The following is a 16,557-nucleotide window of genomic DNA, read 5'->3' on the forward strand; positions in this document are numbered from 1 at the left end:
TTTCAAGTCCCAAGTTTAAGCTTTGCGGTGGTTTGAATAGGGTTATCTTAATAGATCATGTGTTTGAATGCTTTGCTATAGGTAATGGTACTATTTGGAGGTGTGGTCCTATTGGAGAAGGTGTGGCCTTGTTGGAGGAATTGTGTCACTCTGTAGATGGGTTTTTTGACTTCCTATGCTCAAGCTCCATACAGTATGGAAATGAGTCCCTTCCTGACTGCCTGTGGAAGACAGTTCCCTCCTGCTGTGTAAGAATCAAGATATGGAACTCTTGACTCCTTTAGTACCAAGTCTGCCTAGATGATGCCATGTTCCTGACCAGGATGATAATGAACTGAACTTCGGAGGCTGTAAGCCAGCCCCAGTTACATGTTTGTCTTTGTACCTTGGTCATGGTGTCTCTCCAGAGCAGTGAAAACCTCACGAGAGACTTTTTACTCTGTAGGACAGGAGCTGGGTCCGGCCTTTAGGGAGAATTTTCTGTGGACAGAACCTAGTGGTTGTAGGTCCTCAGGGGCAGGGCCTGACCACTCTCTGGATTTGAGGAGCTCACACTTGTGCAAGGACTTTATTCACTGGGCAACATCCTAGGCTCTGTAGCTCAACTGCACTTATACATTTAAATGATCTTTTTATTCTTAAGCAAAAGGAGGCTTTTCTTGTCTTTTCAAGTAATCATTGATTCGGTTTGAAATTCATAACAGGTTTGAAGATGATTCATTAACTAGATTAAACTAATTCTACAGTTACCCAATCCAGCTTAGCACTGTCACTGAGCAGACAGAGACCATAGACTCGGTATGATTAGAATGGCCATGTCTGAGGTTACATGTAGGCACAAGGTACTTAATTATGTTGATACAAATGGAGCAACAATTGATATGGGAAGTGAGAGGTTTTTGCTAGGATTGAGCAGGCTTTATGGGTGGTAAATGCAGCAGAAGATGCATAAAGTGCTTGAGGGTGTTAGAGTGGAGCCCAAGCTACAAGATGGAATCCTTAACCAGTGATTCTCAACCTTTCTAACTGCAGCCTTCCTGATGCTGCGACCCTCTAGTACAGTTCCTCATGTTGTGGTGACCCCCAACCATACAATTATTTCATTGCTATGTCATAACTGTAATTTTGCTACTATTAGGACTCATAATGTAAATATCTGATGTACAGGATATCTGATATGCGACTCCTGTGATTCAGGTTGGGAACCACTGCTTTAGACTCTGATAACTGAGCACAGAATTTTGTATTTTATTATTAAATCTAAAGTAACTTGATAGGGCTATCCAACAGTTGCTTCATATAATTAATCGATTAATTTTATTTTCAAGACAAAGTCTCCCTGTGTAGCCTTGGGTGACCTGGAACTCATTATGTAGATGAGATTGGTCTTGAACTCACAGAGATTTGTTAACTTATGCCTTCTGGGTGCTGGGATTAAAGACAGGTGTCACAATATCCCTTGTTCAAAAATATTTTAAGTGAGAAAACGAAAGAATAATGTAGCCGTCTAGCACTATGGCAGCAAGGCTGGTCAAACATGAAGAGTTTCCATAAAAGAGAGATGCCTGCTAGAAACTGAGCAGCTGAAGCAACACAGTAATGGCTAGCTCATCCCTGACAGTGTGTAAATGGGAATGGACAACTGTGATTCTCTGATTTTGGTCACAGCAAATGAGTACCTCGGTGTTGTATTTGTTTCCTTCCTGGTAGTGACAAAGCTAATATTATTTATTTGTTTGTTTGTTGTTATAGTAAGGTGTTTCATGTATTAATTAATCTGTTCCTCACACCAACCCAATAAGATGCATGCTATGATTAAGAATAGAAAAATTAATTTACTATTAATATATTTACTATTATTGTTATCAATCACCATTGTTCCGGTAGAGTGTGTGTGTGTGTGTGTGTGTGTGTGTGTGTGTGAGTGAGTGTGTGTGTGTGTGTATTTTTATGAGTGTGGATATACATGGGGAGGCCAGAGATTTACATCAGATATCTTCTAAAGTCACATCTCTACCTTTTTGAGAGGTGGCCTCTCACTGAGCCTGAAATACACTGAATAGCTACAAGGGCTGGCCAGAGAGTTCCAGGGATCCCCCTGTCTCTGTCCCTAGAGTGGTGGGGTTACATGCATACACTGCGGCACCTGGATTTTTAGGTGGGTACTAGAGATCTGAACACAGCCCTGTTCTGTATTAGCAGAGGCGTAGGAGAGGTGTGCCCTATTTAGCTTAAAAGCAGCAAATTACCGGGAAGAAAATGCTATATTTTCTGATTCACACTTAATCTTTTTGTGACAAAGCTTTCTGATTTCAATTATATTGCCAAGGCACTAACTGTACCTGTGCAGATCACCACTAATTACTTATAATTTTAAAAGGCAAAAATCACCCATGAATTGAATCCAAAGCAGCATGGAAAATATCCTCCCGATTCTAGGATATAATCATGAAGCAAATTCTAGGTAATGTGTTACATGAGTAACTTCTGACAACCGTGTCATGAAACTGAAATCATGCACTGATCATGGGTTTTAGCTATGCCTGTCTCCTTACCATCTATGTAGAAAGTTTAGCTATTACAGGAAGCGGCAAGAGTGAACAAGCTAACATCCTTCCAATCACTGTGGTAAGTGCGTTACATGCAAGGTCTAGTTTTAGAACCACCTTGAGAACGACGTAAAACTGTCCTACATTTTTCAGGTGAGGGAACAGTAGAATTCAATATCTTGCCCAAAGCACCTAGCTGAAGTAAGATTTTTTTTGCTTACAGATTCTTCAACCTCACCTAATGAAATGCAAATTGGCAATCATAAGCTCTATTGCCTACTTCCACGTTGTGAGCAATTAGTGCAAAAATGAAACAAGGAATTGCCTCTGAGCTGGTGATTACCGCAGCCAAGGATGGCTCCGTTCCCTAAAGGACTGAAATCCCTTGTTCATTCTCTCCTGTAGAGGAACAGTGAAGGTTTGTTATACTTAGGAAAAGACCACTCATTCTTCTCAAGACATTTATTGCTCTTCTGTACCGTGTGCACCCTTTCCTTTTTTTATTTTAGTACAGACTCCAGGCTTCCGATAAAAAGCTTTTAGGTTTCTACATTTTAGTTGCTCTACAAGTTATGTGAGCACTGGCCCTGAGCTTCCTTGGGAAGCAGGGCAATTTTAGTATAGAAGGCTGCCTGCCGGTTAGCATGGGGCTGCTTTCTTCTGGATGCTTCCCTTAGATAGCCTGTCTGCACCCAACCATGCCGGTTCTTGGTTTTCATCCTGTAGATGGTGAATTGTGATCTTTCTCAGATTTCTTTTCCACTGTGATTGAGCCATGTATGATGATGTATGAGAAACCATATGCATAAACTTTATAGACCGATAGGCTGAATTTTGAAGACAGTATTTCCTAGCTACATGTTATAACCTTGCTTAGAGAAAGAAGCCGAATCCATAGGGCTGGGGAAGTGATGTTGAGTGACCAGGCAGGCTATGATATTAACTTACTTTGCTTCTGTGAATTCAGTGGCTGAAGGGGCAGGAAGAAAACCCTCAGGAGGGGGCAGCGTAGAGCAGCCATAGATAAACTGCCAAGGTGACTGTGACTTTGAATCTTCTCACAGCTTTTGGTGTTATTGGCCCTTCCGCCTCCAGCACCTTCTTTTCCCTCTCTTGTCCTGCTTCCTTGCTTGTGGAGTCTCATCAAGGGCAGCAGTTCTCAATGTTTGGATTCCCTGTGTCAATTCAGACACTGGCACTTCCATTCAAAGTGTCCAATTTGATGGATCTGGTGCTACAGCCAAGGGGGTTGCTCTCTTAGGAAACTTCCAGGTGTAGCTGATGCAGTGGGGCCATGGCAGTGATTTGAGATGCATCAGGCAAGGAGCCGTGCTTTGTTATCTTAATATTTTCAATCATTAATTCATTTACCGAGATACTATTGAGCCAAGTAAGAGTTGTCTCAGTTTGCTCTCTATTGCTGTGAAAAGTACGAAAAGCAACTTGGGGAGGAAAGGGTTACAGTCCAAGTGAGGGACCTGGGGCTGGAGCTCAAGGAGGGACCTGGAGGTGGGAAGTGGAGCAGAGACTATGGAGGGGCATTAGTTACTGCATTCCCCCTGACTTGCTCGGCTTGCTTATAGGTGCAAGGTCCACTTGCCCTAGGGTGGCACTGCCTACAGTGGGTTGGGTCTCCCACATCAATCATTAACCAACAAAATTCTCTAACAGGCCAATCTGCTGGAAGTAGTTTCTCTCCCAAGGTTCTCTTTTCCCTAGTTTGTTTCTAGGTAACAACAACAACAACAACAACAACAACAACAACAAAAACCCTAACCAGGTCAAATGCCCTAGAAATTTATGCATTCTACAGAAACTCTGGTTTTCGACCTCCATTTGGCAGTTTCGTAGATACTAAATGGTTTAGTAGTCTATGAAGTGGTTCTGACCGGACAAAGTATGGCAAACACAGACCTGATCATGGCAAACAATGTAAGGCAATCAGGTTTTGCCCCTTTACCTCTTTTCCTCTCCCTTGCTAAAACCCATCACATTCTTAAAGCTAGCCCCTCGAGGTCTATCCCCTTATTTGGTCACCTATTCATTCCTGAGACAAAATACATTATTTGGTCCAATGATCAAAATTCATTATTTGGCTAGTTTGCCCACTCAGGATTTGCCAATTCATTCTAGCACAGTACCCCCACTTTTCTCCTTAAAAAGCCACTCCTGCACACATGCCCTCTCTTGCTTCTCTTGCTTCTCTTATTTGCTGTTGCTGCTGCGGCTGCCGCCTGCTGCTTTGCAGTTTCCCTGCCTTGTTTGCCCCTCCAGGGTAATAAATCACCTTTGTGCTGAGAATTTGTTGTCTGGGTATGTCCTGAACTGATTCCGATTCCAAGGGCCAACTTCTTTCAGTCTATGGGTTCGCCAAGCACTCTTCAGCAGGGATGACTTGAATTGCTGGCTGTCACTCTCCTGCTTGAGATAAGCCCAGCAGCACCCTCAATAAAGCTCTTAATTGTGTCTCAGGGGTGTCAAGGCTTGTCACTCATACGCTTATAAGCCTGTCAGTTCTGGTTACTACACGTAAGCCTTGTTTGTGCATGTTTCCTGTCCGTGAAGCAGCTTAAGGGCACGTCACCGCTGCACCTGTCACTGCTCCTGTTTCCATGTATGTCATGGTTCACCCCATGGATGCTGCACTGCTATGCTCCACCTAGACAACATGGGCCTGAACAGCACTGGAGAGAGCAAGGTGCCGTCAGACCCTGTGTCACATCTCCTCAGCTAGAGCCCCAAATGTGTTGCTTGTATCTCATTATATCTCAGAATACCCGAAGGTACCTCACGCAGGATCTTCCTACAGTTACCGTGAATCTATTAGAGCTGCAGGGCTGAGAATGGTTGGGTGGGCAGGGATTGTGATATTATCCCAGGCTGTCTTTCCTAATCTAGGTTTTTCAATCAGTTCATAACACATGTATGTGAAGTTACACATTCACATATCAGATATGCTGCACATACTTGAGTCATAGATGGTGGCATATAAACTCTCAAAACCACCGGCTTTAAATGAATGAGAAATCTCACTTTTCTCCCCCATTTGCCTCCTGTACTTGTATCATGTTTATTTATAATTCTGAAGCATTTCTAGTGTGGTAAATTTAATCTAGCATAGCTAAAAGGCCTTCCTTCCTTCAAATACAATCTCATAGCTTATTTTCTGTTGTATAAACTGTGCTTGAGGTAAGGGGAGATGATTTACAGTTCTGGTCTAATTTCTTGCTAGGGGCCCAAGCGTTGAGCCAGTTTTGAGCAATCTTTACTTATGTGCAGAAATGCAAATCTACTGCTGTGTGCTTCTCCCCAGGCTATGGGCATCCTGGGTCCAGCATGAAGCCACTGATTCTTCCCATGAGTGGTCTGCTGGCAGGGGTCAAGGCCACACACTAAGGACTTATTGCCCATCTTAAAATAGAAGCATTTAGTTGTCTAGATTCTCTACATATTTTGGTAATAGCTTATGTAGTCTTCATTTAATTTTCCAGATTTTTTTTTCCCTGTTGAAGCCAGAGGATTGACTCATCGGATAGCAGCATAGCTGCCCTTGTATGGGACCCGTACTGGCTAGTTTTGTGTCAACTTGACACAAGCTGGAGTTATCACAGAGAAAGGAGCTTCAGTTGAGGAAATGCCTCCACAAGATCCAGCTGTAAGGCATTTTCTCAATTAGTGATCAAGGGGGGAGGTCCCCTTGTGGGTGGTGCCATCTCTGGGCTGGTAGTCTTGGGTTCTATAAGAGAGCAGGCTGAGCAAGCCAGGGGAATCAAGCCAGTAAGAAACATCCCTCCATGGCCTCTGAATCAGCTCCTGCTTTCTGACCTGCTTGAGTTCCAGTCCTGACTTCCTTCAGTGATGGACTCCAGTGTGGAAGTGTAAGTTGAGTAAACCCTTCCCTCCCCAACTTGCTTCTTGGTCATGATGTTTTGTCCAGGAATAGAAACCTTAAATGAGACAGGACCCAAGCTCAATTTGCAGCATCCACATGGTCACTCACAGCCATCTGTAACCTCAGTTTCAGAAGATCTGACTGACACTGTCTCCTGACCTCCAAGGGCACCACACACACACACACACACACACACACACACACACACACACACACACACAGAGCACAACATAATACAGGCATAATGTTCATGCACAATAAAGTAAATAGATCTAAAAATAAATTAAAAAATCTCAATAACTGAATTGAAGCAAATGTGAATTATTCTAATATTCATAAAACACCAAATGATTAAGAGGTGAAATAACTTAAATCTTTAAATTTAAGTTAAATTGGCTGCTATATATTTTCAGAGGGTTGAGTCAGGTCTTCCTATATATTTCTGGATGTTCTAGGATTTGCTTTGTGAACCAGGCTGGCTTTGAACTCACAGAGACCCCCTGCTTCTGCCTCCCAATTGCTGGTTTAAAAGGAATGTGCCATGATGTCTGATGGCTGGCCTGGATTTGATGTGTTATGGTATGGTCTGTTCATGCAAACATTTCTGGCAATTCAACAGACCATTCTAACACACAGCTTTAAAGAAATGATACCACCTTTCTAGGAAGTTAGGCTAAATGGATTGTGGCAGGACATTTCTTTACCGGGGCCAGGAGCATCCTTTTGCTCTTAATCAGTTTTAGTTACAGATCAAGAACATATTTAAGACCATGAAATGTCTCTTGGGAATACGGCTACTGTATCTCTTGCTTATGTATGAGCAATTGCAAGCTGTGACAATGAGTGTTGGGTCATGGATTTATTAGGACATCTCTGAGGAGACAGGTTCTCCTGAAGTGCTCACTCCACTGCAAGTCAGGGTAGACATGGAGCTCCGTAGGGATGGTTTCTGTGAGGGAACTTCTCATACTACATGGATGTCGGCAGATTTCTACAAAACAGTGTAAGAAGTGGGACTCTCTGCACACAGATCAAGGAAACAGTTGCAAGCTGGTAAGGTGGTTCACACTTGGAATGTTAGCATTTGGAGGCAGGAGGACTGCTGTGAACTCTAGGCTAGACCCTGTCTCAAAATAATGGCAAGATCACCACCAACCAAATAGCAGTAGCAATAACAAAGACATAAAAAGAAACATAAAAACCAAACCAAAACAAAATCTAGTTAAAACCATATTCCTTATTACTAAGAATGCACCTATATCATGGTGGTATTTCAAGGATTATGAGGTTGAGAGTACTTCAGTTCCCTGACAGGGCAGCTTGGCACTATCCAGGCCTGGAGTGAAAATAATCAGTAAACACATGAGGGATTTCCATGTGGGAAGCAGGAGAAAGGCTGCAGTTGAATTGAGGTTCCAGAGTAGTGGTGCATCCTGTCAGGTGTACCAACCACTGTGAGCTCAAACTCCCCAACCTTCTGAAAGCTATTGGCACAATAAAGAATGGCATAGGGACTCTCACGGAAAAGTCACTCGCTAAATCTTCCCTTTTCTTTGTTGACCCTTGCTTGTTACACGCGTTACAAACCCAAGAATGGGCATTCACTGTGTTCTGTGTTCTGAGATGAAGTATGGGTCACCACATGAAGGGAATTTACCATGTAGACCAAGGGTGCTGATGGAGACTGTTGAATCTCATCTCTTATGAGGCAGGGCTCAGGAAGCCAGTTTGCTGGTCATCTGACATGCTGCTTGAGAGAACAATTAGGAGAGGTGAGGTGTAATGCCTTGTGTGTAATGGTGGAATGATGGATTTCAGAGTTTTTTTTGTTTTAGTCGTTTTTCATGTGTGTCTGTGTGTCTGTGTGCGTGCACGCACGTGTGCGTGTGTGTGTGTGTGTGTGTGTGTGTGTGTGTGTGTTGGATTTGAGATAACTTCTTGCTATGTAGCCCAAGCTGCCCTCTAACCTTTTCAGCCTCCAGAGCGCTGGAATTGTTGGCACGTGCTTTTTGAGAGGCCGAGGTAGCTTCCGCAGAGGGAGCATGGTTCAACTCTGAAATGAAAAGATTTGACTACGATACAGAATCAAACATTTTGATAAGTTATGCAGAGACATCTAGGAGTAACGGTGACCGATAAACTTTAAACCTCCTCCCAGCGCGGCCCCAGTGTAGAAAGAGAAGCCCTAGTTCCCACCTGGAGTTTCAGCCAAGGGGTTTGAAGAAGGTAGTGCGGCCTCAGCATAGGTTTGAAGGGCAGTGGAAGTAATGATATACTAATTGATTTCTGATTACATCGAAGGAGCCTCGTCTGCTGAACTGATTTTATTTTTACAACATAAATAATTTCTTATGCTTGTTCCCAAGTCTACAGTAATGGCTTTTCCTTGGCGTGACCGGTTTCAGTAGACAGTTCTTTGAGAAATTCAGTAAGGTGTGGACAGGAGGAGATAAAGACAAACGAAACGTATCACCAACTCTTCCAGAAGGTCCTTCCATCCATGCTGCCTCCTTTAACCACAAGGGGGAGCCCTCAGGGTGAGTGCTGCTGTCTGACTCTTGGATGTGGACACCTCAATAACTGACGATTAGACAGATTCCATAATGCACCAGAGCAAGTGAGGGACAGAGCCACGTTTGTTCCCTTCCTGACTTACCCTTTGCTGACCACGCAGTTTAGCTCCTGTTAATCCCCATCGTGAGGGAAGGAGGTGAATGCTGAATTGAACCTTTCTTTCCTTATAAGGAACATTATTTTCAGGTAAGAGAGGAGTCAGCCAAATTTATGAGCTCATACAACCTTCTGTTTCCTAGGTGCCCCCTAAAGTTGCCTTTAAAGTGTCTGGAAGAGGCTTCTGCCAAATGTTTGTCTTTAACTTTTTAATTTAATATTTTATGTTGTCGAAAGTAGGACTTTAAGAGCTCCCACATGCTAATCCAGTGCTCTATCAGCAAGCCACACCTCAGCTCATGGCTTTCCTTTGTAAAGGCTTAGGTCAGTTAATCTTTTGAATATGCGTAGAGCATAAGATAGCTATAAAAAGCAGTTCCACCATTGTCCCATCTCAGAAACTTCTGAGATACTCTCTAGAAAACAAATTCATGTTCATAGAGTTTGCTTTAAGAGTTTTGGAGCATAAAGAAAATGACTTCAGTGCCTGAATTCTCACGAAGTTTAGCCAAAGCCAGTCAGAACTTTAAGGTTCCTGTCCATCTCTGATTTGTCTCTTTTCATGATGTATCAGAACCTTTAAAGAGGAAGAACAGTTCGAGAATGGGAAATTCTTTGCTTTTTTTTTTTTTTTTTTGGCATTGTAACACGATATTTTAAGGATTATACAGCATCATATTCTATCCTTTTCATTTCCCGCCACATCACAGCCTTTTTGTCTAAAAAGGGGGAAATCGTCCCCTATCCCATTGGTGGCTTCTTGTTTGATTCTGTTTGCTGCAGAAGCAGAGCCTAGAAAGCTCAGTGAGACCCCAAGGTCATCCGATCCTGCGGTCGTGCCAGGACATGCAAATGACTCAGGCCAATCACTAACCTGTTTTCAGAAGACCTCCAATCAGAAGGGGTCCAGGCTGCCTTCTGAGGGCTGTTGCTGTGTTCATTTGCATGCCACAAGTGATTTCCCATCTCCCCCCACCCCACTCTCTTATCTCACGCTTCCGGTTCTCTACTCATTTCCAGTGACCCCTTCTTAGCTTTGTCTACCTTTCCTGGCTGTTTTTCCCCCCACCCAGAACTGGTGGGAGACAAGTGTTAGTCTGCAATCTGCTCAGATGTAAGGTAAGTTGCAGGCCCTGGACTCTGATGTGTTTTCCCTCCCCAACTCCGTGGGGTCAGGCAGGGGTCAGTGGCACTCCTAATTTTTCAAAGGTATTTATTTGACAACGGGGTCTCCACCAACCCCAGCAAAACACTTCAGATCACTTCAACTTCCCAAGGCTGACATTTCTGTGTCGCTTAGCAAATGGGACACTAGAGGGCTCCCAGGGGCTGAAAGGAGCAGAAAGTTGTTTGAATGAAAACTGGCTCTGAGCTGTGTTTGGAGAAATTCAAAATTAAATTTTATTTTATTTTTTTAGTCATCTTTAAAAAGAACCTCACGTGTCTGAAAACGGTGCAGCAGCCAGTTTACAAATCATTTTGCTTCGCTGTTAGAAGGCGGCAGCTTTTAAGGCTGAGCTGAGATGTTTGAAAGGTGGAACACTCTTGACCATGAAATATGTTCTCCTTACGTGCCTCAGCCTTTCAAAGTTCTGTGCATTAGACTCAGGGATTCCATTCTTCCTGGAGCTAAGCGTGGGGCCAGCTCTGTAAGTAAAGTTTTGTTTTTCTTTTTAAACAACTTTTCCCCTCTATTTAAAAATGTGAAGAAAAAGGCAAAAAAAGCCTAGAGATTCTTTTCTTTCATTTTGCGCTCTTTAGTGGAAAGAAAAGAAATAAAAATTAATTTTGTGTGTGTGTGTGTGTGTGTGTGTATGAGAGAGAGAGAGAGAGAGAGAGAGAGAGAGAGAAAACTCACTCTTTCCAAGCTATCTAGACATCAAGGAAGGGGTAGTTAAGTAACAATTTTAGACATGGAATATAATGTGAAAACAATATGAAACATTTGTTAAGAGAATATGTTTAAATATGAACTCACTACTTGATATTTTTGCCCAAGTAATTAATATATATCTTATAAAAATTAGGTTGCTTATAAAAATCTTAAAAAGTATTTATTTCTTGTCTTATTTCTGAATCACAAAAAAGGGGGTCTGCAGGGGATCCTGGTTAATGACTTTTAAATGTTTTGCTTCTCAGATGTAGTGGCTTTAACTATGAGCTATCAAATGCTCTTTGCAGCTTGTCTTCATTACTTTAAAGTAAAATCAGACTCACACACCTATCTTGCTTCCGCATTTTAAACTTTACACCAAACTTGATAGAGTTTATGGAAGGAAAGGGTTACTCGCCTCTTTCCTCTTGTAGAGGAACTGAAATGGGTTGAGTTAGTGATTCAGTCAACTCTGTTTCCATTCATTCCTAGAGTCAGCCCTCCTTTCTCCTGGGGAAGGCTGATAGGAGTTTAAAAGGCTCGCGGTGGCCAGTGCACAAAGCGTTCCCAGAACCCGCAGCAGCGACCCCTCTCTTTTACCTCTGCCTGTTGGAGACCACTTAGATAGCGAGACGGACTGGACGGCTGGATTCAGGAAGCCATGAATCATGTCACCCGGAGCCAGCTGCAGACTTTAAACTCAGTTCAGCATGTGGAAGCGGCAGAGAAATGACCTGTCCAGACAAGCCGGGGCAGCTCATAAACTGGTTTGTCTGCTCCCTGTGCGCCCCACGAGTGTGTAAACTTTGGAGTAGTCGGCGTCCCAGGACCAGACGGAACCTCCTGCTGGGCACTGCCTGTGCCATCTACCTGGGCTTTCTGGTGAGCCAGGTGGGCAGAGGTTCCTTTCAGCATGGGCAGGCGACTGACAGGGGATCACCCGACGGCCACGACATCTTCAAGGTACCCTTCCCGGAGATCCCCCTGGATGGTACCCTGGCCCCTCCCGAGTCGCAGGGCAATGGAAGCACCTTGCAGCCCAACGTGGTGTACATTACTCTACGCTCCAAGCGCAGCAAGCCTGCGAATATCCGTGGCACGGTGAAACCCAAGCGCAGGAAGAAGTACGCGGTGGCATCTGCAGCCCCTGATCAGGAGGTGCTGGTTAGACCATCCCTTATACAGCAGGAAGTTGCACGGGCAGCAGATGTTGAAGTACCTGGCTATGTTCAGGGTTACCTGACCAAGGTTGGTGAACGACCCTGGAGGGTGCTGCGTGGTCCTGGAGTCAGAACTAGAGGATCAAACTGGCAGCAGCCTGGGGCCCAAGGGAGCAACATTCGGATTTATAGCGAGAGCGCCCCCTCGTGGCTGAGCAAAGAAGACATCCGCAGAATGCGCCTCTTGGCTGATGGTGAGGTGGTTAGCATCCTACCAGCGATCTCTAAGAGTGGTACCCGCTTGCTGGTGTTGGAAGGGAGCATCTCGGGACCTGGCTGCGGGTCTGGCCCCTGTGGGCTTCTCAAGCAGCCTCTGGACATGAGTGAAGTGTTCGCCTTCCACCTGGACAGGATCCTGGGTCTCAATAGGACCCTGCCATCTGTGAGCAGGAAATTAGAGTTCATTCAAGGTAACAGATTCACTTGCTTCTTATTTGCAGCTGCTGGGGATTTGGGATCATTTTCTCCTTTCCCCCACTCTCTCTGAATTATATTCCCCACCCATGTTTCCCATTTGGACAGCAGCAGCAGCAGCAGCGTCATCTTTCCATACGCGTGGCATTCTTCTTCTTCCAGTCTGGTGAAGTTAGAGTTCTAACGCACAGCTGTGCTGGGCATGTGAGGGAAAGCCCACACTGCAATCTTTGCTCTCCATTTCTCTCTGTGCACTTTTTCGTGGCATGTTAAATCTAATGAAAACCAGTGACAATTTGCGCAATGACAGGAAGCCAGGGTACAGAGCTTGCTGACAGCCTCACATAGAACCTTACAGGTTTCTATGGAAACTTCCTTCCTAGGATGGTTTAAAGCGTATGGAATTGGGGGAGTGGGCATAGGGAAATGATGTCTCAGTGGTTAAGAGCACTCAGTGTTTTTGGAAATCACACACACACACACACACACACACACACACACACACACACTCACACGGTGTTTCACAACCGCCTGTAATTCAAGGGTGTCCAACACTGTCTTCTGACCTGTGTTGGCACCAGGCATGAGTGTGGTACACAACCACATACAAAGACAAACACTTCTATGCATAAAATAAAGATTAAATATTTTAAAAATTAAGAGGAAAGTGGTTATTTTTCCTCAGCAAACAGTCTTTGTCAGAGGCTCAGGTAGAACTGACCACATGAGAGCTAACTCTTTTACCTCGACTGTCGCCAATGGACTCAGCTTCTTTAATAAATAAACAGCATAAGGTAAAATCATAGGTGCATTTAGAGTGTAGACTAACTAGCTGTGTGACTTCTTCAAGCTTCACTGTTAACAGAGCCCGACGTGTCCTCCTGTAACACAAAGGTTGTGTCTAGGGCATGTAGGCCCTAACTGAACTACAGCTTTGCAGTGCTGGTCTCTGGAAATGATCACACCACTCAGAGGATACTCTCTGAATGAAGATGCCATGTCGGGGTTGGAATCTGAAGTACAGTCAGTGACTTGTGTTGGAATGTAGAACCATCCAGGCTGAAATGTTAGAGCATCTTTCTTCAGCAGTGCAATGGCAATACTGCCCACCTCATGAAGTTGCTGGTGGACAGTATTGCCATTGTCCACACATGGACAGCAGTCCTTGGCCCCAACCAAACCTCCAATAAGCGCTGGCTATTGCTGTTATTCCTCTGAGTGCGCCAAGTGCCAAGTTCCTTGAGTTGCTTTGGGCCATCAACCCTCAAAGGTCATTTTCTCTTATGAACAAACTAGCAATAGAATTCTTCTAGTTTGACTGTGCCTATTTTGTTCCAGAATTGGGCATTTGATTCTGTCCCCTGGGTTTCTAGAATATCAAAAATCCTCAGATTCAGGTTGGAGAAGTCTCTGGCATGGTCCTCTCTCCAGCCATATCCAAGTGGCAGTTGAAATAAATTAATAGAGTCACAGTTGCGGCTCAGTGTGATGAGTTCAAGCCGTAGGATTTTTGTATCAGATGGCTTCAGGGGTTGCTCTTGCTTCACTATCCCTTCCCTTCATTGTTTTAGAGTCATGAAGTCAGGTCAGCTTCCTCAGGAGTGTATGTAAGGACTCACATGTGCATCATTTCATACAGGTGTCTTGTTACAGTGAGGCAGGCAGGCGATAAGAAAAGGCCAGTTCTGGCATGCAACGAATATTCTCAAGTTTCCCCTTCCTATGTTGCTTTTTTCTCCTGATTTCTGTTGGGTGTGAATTTCCCTGTCAGGACCTCCTGTTCTTGTAGCTCAATCTTAGTGTTACGTGAGCATGTCTGAGTCTGAAGGAGATCCGGCTCATTCTGTATAATCCTATTGTGTTAATCTCTCCCTTCCCACTGGCCTCTGTGCCTGGGAGGCAGCAACATTTTCTGTATTTTTTATTGTGTGTCTGGTTCCTACTGGAGCATCCCATAGACACTCATGGAACATGTTGAATGAATGCAGGGGTTCCTTCTTGCCTTGTTTCTTCGATGCTTGACCGCAAATCTGTACCTGCTTCCAGCTTCTAATGCTAGGGACAAGTATTAGTATTTTTATCCTAAATCCAGGCTGGGATTCATCTGGAGAACTTCATGAAAAGTTTGCTGTGGAGGTTAATGACAAACGTTCCTGGTAGCCTTGTGACAGCACAAATAATAAAGCTTATAGATGTATTATGCTGAGGACCATCAGCATGGCATGTTGATATCAGGCTAGCATGATTTAATGATTTAATGATGGGTTTTCTGTAAATACAATTTATTTAAGTGGTATGGTTTGGTCTAGAAATACATCTTTTTATATGGAGGAGAGAGCAGGTAGTTAGCACATCTGGTCTGTATAGTCTGTCTTAAGGGCTGTTTCTTTTTTTCTTTTTCTTTTCTTTTCTTTTTTTTTTTTTTTTTTTTCAAGANAGGGTTTCTCTGTATAGCCCTGGCTGTCCTGGAACTCACTTTGTAGACCAGGCTGGCCTCGAACTCAGAAATCTGCCTGCCTCTGCCTCCCAAGTGCTGGGATTAAAGGCGTGAGCCACCACCAGCCGGCAAGGGCTGTTTCTATTCTTTGACTTTTACTTGTGTTTGTGAAAATACATTTATGTCTCTTACAAGGAAGATAGCTTGTCTGAAGTGCAGAGTTACGCATTTGGGTCATCTCCCTGACTCTCCAAGGATCTTCCACAGTTGGCATTAAAAACAAACAAACAAACAAACAGAAAAACCAAAGCTGTTAATTTGAGATGAAAGACAAGTCTGGTTAGAGTCATAAAAGGAGAATGAATTCTTGAGACCATAAGGAATAAGGGCTCTATTTTCTCTGTATTTTTATCCTAAGTTTCCAAATCTTTCTAGATTTCACCAATCACCTTCTTTAAGCACATCCTTTAAGGGGCCACAAGGCATTTCTTTTTCTCTCCATATATGTAACAATCAGAATCTCAGCCATTGAATGCAGTATCACAGGTAACCAACACTCATGCACACATACAGGCTGTGGAAACCTCTTCACTCAAGGGAACAGCATCCTCTGTTGTGACCATGGCTCACTTCACAGCAAGCGCCATGTTGTTTTAAGAACTGGGTCTCCATTATCACATGAAGTCCACATAAAAGTTTTTGGAAGTGTTCTCAAGTCACAGGACCTTGGAACTCCATGATAGGAAGTTGATGAATATGAAGATAGAGGCCAGAATTTTTATCAAAATTCCATGGATCTAAACCGATATCAAAGGCATTGTGTAACATTCCTAGGGAGATACAAAGAAGACCCCCCGAAAGGCTTGCTCACTCTTGGTCTCCCAGTAGAAGCTTTCCATTGATCCATGTAAACCACAATATCCAAATAATGCCTGCAATATAGTCTGCTGGAGATTGTTGGTTACCTATGCACACAGTAAGATGGCTAACTGGGGCTCAGTGCTGCCCCCCTGGTATTACTAGAAAGCATCATCAGATACTGCTAGTCCGGGTTAGCATCAGAGGCTAGTCCAGGCAAAGATTAAAAACTCAGAACTTTAAATATGATGTCTACAGAGGACTCTCCTACCATCATAAAGTTGAAAAGTTGTAAATTAATTTGAGCTACGGGTACAGGGACTGTCATTATAGACTATCTTCAGCACATATTTTTTCAAGGTCAAAACAATTAAATTATATGTAAATGTCTATTTGAGTATTTGGCTTATGCATGTGGATGTAGTGCCCTCCAAGTTCAGAGCAGGGCACTGGATCCCCTGGAACTGGAGTTACACATGGTTTTGAGCTGCCTGATATGGTTGCTGGGAATGGAGTTCTTTCTTTTCTTTTCTTTTCTTTTCTTTTCTTTTCTTTTCTTTTCTTTTCTTTTCTTTTCTTTTTCTTTTTTTTAAACATTTATTATTATTATTATTTTCTTTATTTACATTTCAAATGCTATCCCG

At 43.5% G+C, this 16,557-nt stretch overlaps 2 protein-coding genes across 2 annotated transcripts in view; one reads left to right on the forward strand and one right to left on the reverse strand.

Moving 5' to 3' along the window:
• The window catches only part of Tmem144 (transmembrane protein 144), a 77,794-nt gene extending 66,139 nt beyond the window's left edge, over window positions 1-11,655 (reverse strand). The window contains exon 1 of the mRNA XM_029537998.1: window positions 11,585-11,655. The gene's annotated coding sequence lies outside the window, so the exon portion shown is untranslated. The remainder of the gene's footprint in view (window positions 1-11,584) is intronic.
• Window positions 11,656-11,702: 47 nt separating this feature from the next.
• The window catches only part of Gask1b (golgi associated kinase 1B), a 57,890-nt gene continuing 53,035 nt past the window's right edge, over window positions 11,703-16,557 (forward strand). Inside the window, exon 1 of the mRNA XM_021196626.2 lies at window positions 11,703-12,614. Within this exon, the coding sequence (XP_021052285.1) occupies window positions 11,714-12,614 (901 nt within the window). The 5' untranslated portion in view covers window positions 11,703-11,713. The remainder of the gene's footprint in view (window positions 12,615-16,557) is intronic.

The sequence above is a fragment of the Mus pahari genome, chromosome 4, assembly GCF_900095145.1.
Source record: "Mus pahari chromosome 4, PAHARI_EIJ_v1.1, whole genome shotgun sequence".
Classification (NCBI taxonomy): domain Eukaryota; kingdom Metazoa; phylum Chordata; class Mammalia; order Rodentia; family Muridae; genus Mus; species Mus pahari.